Source organism: Hyposmocoma kahamanoa, unplaced genomic scaffold (genome assembly GCF_003589595.1).
Source record: "Hyposmocoma kahamanoa isolate Upper Pololo Valley unplaced genomic scaffold, ASM358959v1 82306, whole genome shotgun sequence".
Classification (NCBI taxonomy): Eukaryota; Metazoa; Arthropoda; class Insecta; order Lepidoptera; family Cosmopterigidae; genus Hyposmocoma; species Hyposmocoma kahamanoa.
In genome coordinates this window covers 1761-5658 of record NW_020654148.1, presented here as the reverse complement: position 1 = coordinate 5658, position 3898 = coordinate 1761, and the positions used below count along the sequence as shown (strand labels likewise).

Below are 3898 nucleotides of genomic sequence, written 5' to 3'. Positions count from 1 at the left end.
CGTGTGCAGTTGCTGGTCTGCCATCGGACGCGTCCCCAGGTGGCGGATAGGGGAACGGCTCCCAGATATGGGAGCTACCGGCTTCGGCCGGCGCGGACCAAAACCAGCACCGGGAGGGGAGGAAGATAGCGTTGGTTCCGTCCGGCGCTATCGAACTCGTAACCGAGACGGTGGGCGGTGCTCGGTCTCAGAACCGGCTCCGGCCAACCCGTAATCCCACATGGAGTGTGACCGGGGGTCCTCCTCACTGAGAGGAGGGCTGCGAGGAAGAAAACCTCTATAAAAAATCACCCCAATCCCAAGTTCTAGCGCCCGGCGATGGGGTGAATGGCTGGTGGGTGTCCAGTCATCAGGGCGCACCAGTGGGGAGCTCACCCTCTTTCAAAGCAAGCATAAATATGGAACAGGCACGTTTTAAAAATGGTCCCCAGGCGGGTCCCCGAAAGGGGGAATCCCGCCCATCCGCTTCGGCGGATGGCAGCCCCTCGTACTCTGGGGGGGGCAAAAACTGCCTCGTGGGTCGGCCGGAAGTCGACCCTCGTGAACACGACAAACGCACACCAATAACGGACAACGATTTTGCACACGACACGGTAAATACGGACGATGGCACGAGTGCCTCCAATGTGGTGGTGAGCATTCTCTCCGACAATGAGTCGGAGGGTGAGACGATGCTCTCGGCCCTTTCGGACGGAGAGGCCACCCTCTCTGAGGGGAACTCACGCGTGGTTTCGCGCTCCAGGTCAGCCGGAGAGAAGGGATCCTCAAGGGCTCCCAAGCGCGCCGCCCCCCCGTCGAACGAATCTATGGAGCCCGAAAGGGCTCCAAAGATTAGCACGGCCCGTAGGGGCAGACCTAGAGGCCCCGGGAAGTCCTTCCCCGGTGCGGCAACGGCAGGGAGGGGGCGCTCTAGCTCGTCAGAGTGGAACGCCCTCCAGAAGGATGCGGACGCGGCCTTCTTCAAGGAGGCCCTGGGCCGGGGTCAGGCCGGAGAGGCTGAACCCGATGGCATGGCGGGCCTCATGCGAGAGACCCTGGCCCAGGAGGCACGAGACGGCCTCGCAGCAATATTGGCGGAGACCGCCAAGTCCTCTAACCTCAAGGGGACGGTGGTCAAAGCCATAAAAGAGGCCGTCAGGAAGGTGGAAGGAGCCGTCAATTTCCTTCACCGTGGAGAGACGGCGACAGAGGCGGCGCGGCGGATGTCGGAAGACAACCGCCGGATGAGGGGGCAGCTCGCTGCTCTGGAAACGGAGATGAAGGCCCTGAGGGGGGCCTACTCCGCTGCTATGGCCAAGGCCAAGGCACAGGTGGCCGCACCGCCGTGCAGCTCCGCGGAGATGCACGCGGGAGTGAGGGAGGCCATCGACGATCTCAGGCGGGATATCTTCTCCTCGATGAGGAATATGATCGACGCCCGCCTGGGGGACATCGAAAGACGCCTCCCTGCGGAGTACCTACGCCCCCCCCCTGGGCGGCAGAACAGGGGCACCCGCCCCCGAGGCGACGCCTGCCGTCACCGCAGTCACCCCGAGGTTGCTCCCCTCCGCCGCGGCCCCCGAGTCGACACCGGGCCCCTCACTGGCTCGAAACGCGCCTGCCGGCCAGCGGCCCAGCAAGAAGGCCAAGAGGAAGGCTCCCCCGCGGAAGGTGACTGCTGCCCCTCCTGCGGCGCCCACCGCCGTTCTCGCCGTCCTTACCGCCCCTGACGCGACGGCCTCCACGCCGACTGACCAGGCGGAAACGCCCTGGTCACAGGTAGTCGGCCGCAAGGCCAGAAAGGCCAAAACGGCAGCTGCCGCCCCCCCAAGCGGCACGGGCCCCCGCCAAGGCGGCCCCTAAGACGGCTCCCAGACCCAGGGCTCTCGCCACCCCAAGATCATCGGCGGTGGTGATCACGCTGAGGCCCGAAGCGGTGGCGGAAAAGGGGGCCACTTACAAGGTGGTCCTTGAGGCGGCGACCGCTGCGGTCGATTTGGGCAGCCTCGGCATCCCACACGTGCGGGTGCGGAATACCCAGACGGGTGCCCGCATAGTCGAGGTGCCCGGGGCGACCAGCGCCGAGAAGGCCGACACCCTGGCGGCCAAGCTGGAGGAGGCGATCGGGGGGCTGGCGACAGTAACGCGGCCTACCAAAACCGCCGATCTAAGGGTCACCGGTTTTGACGAGTCAGTGACCCCGGAGAAGATCCGGGTGGTGGTGGCCGCGAAGGGCCAATGCCCCCAGTCCGCCGTGAGCGTGGGAGCCGTCAGACTGGCCCCCAACGGGAGGGGGTCAGCCCTCGTCCGCTGCCCGGTGACGGCAGCCCAACGGGTGGCGGCTGCCGGCCGCATATTGGTGGGGTGGTCCTCCGCCGGGGTCCATGTGATGGAGCCCCTCCCCATGCGCTGTTTCAGGTGCATGGGGATTGGTCACACCAGAGCCCTCTGCCCGTCCAGTGTAGACAGGAGCGCGCTCTGCTTCAGGTGTGGCCAGGTGGGACACTCGGCCTCCGGGTGCACGGCGACCCCGCGGTGCTCGGTCTGCACCGCGGCTCGCCGTCCAGCGGACCACGTGATGGGGGGGCGATCTTGCGCTCCCTCCCCCACCAAGGGCAAGTCGGCGGGGACCCCAGGCCCCCCCCCTATTGAGGGACAAAGTATGGAGCAGTAATGCCAGCACGCCACCATATTATACTGCAGGGCAACCTCAACCACTGCGCCAGGGCACAGGACCTATTGGTCCAAGCCATAGCGGAGTGGGGGGTTGCGGTGGCTGCTGTGGCGGAGCCATACTTTGTCCCCCCGCGGGGGAATTGGGCGGGGGATCGGGAGGAGACGGTGGCCATAGTGGCGTCGACTGCCGGACACTCCCCCCTCTAGTGGTGAAGGAACGCGGGTCAGGATTCGTGGCGGCGAGGTGGGGAGAAGTCATCCTAATTGGGGTGTACTTCTCTCCAAACCGCACCCTAGCCCAATTCCAGGCGTTCCTGGAGACCCTAAAGAGGGCGGTGAGGAGGGCAGCTCCGACGCCGGTGTTGGTGCTGGGGGACTTCAACGCCAAGAGCGCGGCGTGGGGTTCTCCGGTCACCAATACCAGGGGGCCAGAGTTGGAAAATTGGGCGGCAGTCCTAGGGCTAGCCATCCTCAACCGGGGCCATGCCAACACGTGCGTTCGGCGAAATGGGGGGTCAATCGTGGACGTCACGTTTGCGACCCCCTCATTAGCCGCGCGAGTATCAGGCTGGAAGGTCCTGGAGGACGAGGAGACCCTCTCCGATCATAAATATATACGGATGAGGGTCTCCCATACGCCGCCCACGACGGCCTCCAACACGGCCCCCGGGGGGGGCTTTCCCAAATGGGCACTCACCCGCCTGGACCTTGAGCTCGCAGAGGAAGCAGCCATGGTCCAGGCGGGGTGCCCCCCCCCCACCGGCCACCGTCGACGTGGAGCAGAGGGCGGTCAAGTTCAGGGAAGACTTGACCGCCGTCTGCGAGCGGGCCATGCCCAGGGTCAGAGGGACCCCGGGCAAAAAGAGTGTGTACTGGTGGACCGCGGAGATTGGGGACCTCCGCACCGCCAGTACCACGGCCCGGCGGGCCTACGACCGATGCCGCCGCAGGCGCCACACCCAAAGTGAGGAGAGAAGGCTCCACAGCGCCCTTCAGGCCGCGAGGCAGGCCCTGAAGGTCGCAATAGGGCGGGCCAAGGACTCCGCGAAAGAGGAGTTCTTGGCCACCCTGGACGCGGAGGCCGTACAAAATTGTGCGCAACAAAATGTACGGCGCATCTCCCATGGAGTCACTGGAGCTGAATCTCCTCAACCGGGTGGTGGAGGGCCTTTTCCCCGAACCGCAGCCCTTCACCCCACCGGCCATGGTGCCCCCCAGAGCAGACGGGGGGGCAGACTGAGGA

The 3898-nt window shown here is 65.6% G+C and overlaps 1 protein-coding gene across 1 annotated transcript; it reads left to right on the top strand.

Moving 5' to 3' along the window:
* The first annotated feature begins 398 nt into the window (after nt 1-398).
* LOC113234287 lies at nt 399-3623 on the top strand. The gene is made up of 3 exons (XM_026469587.1): nt 399-1650; nt 1779-2639; nt 2683-3623. Exons 1-3 carry the CDS (start codon nt 399-401, stop codon nt 3621-3623), a joined length of 3054 nt encoding a protein of 1017 aa, XP_026325372.1.
* Nucleotides 3624-3898: the final 275 nt, after the last annotated feature.

Bases quoted from the DNA above. Each gene is read 5' to 3' on its own strand.
- LOC113234287 (XM_026469587.1), top strand. From the start codon at position 399: ATGGAACAGGCACGTTTTAAAAATGGTCCCCAGGCGGGTCCCCGAAAG. The intron at 1,651-1,778 runs GTGACTGCTGCC...CCGCAAGGCCAG, and splicing joins GGAAGGCTCCCCCGCGGAAG to AAAGGCCAAAACGGCAGCTG. The intron at 2,640-2,682 runs GTATGGAGCAGT...ATTATACTGCAG, and splicing joins CCCCCCTATTGAGGGACAAA to GGCAACCTCAACCACTGCGC.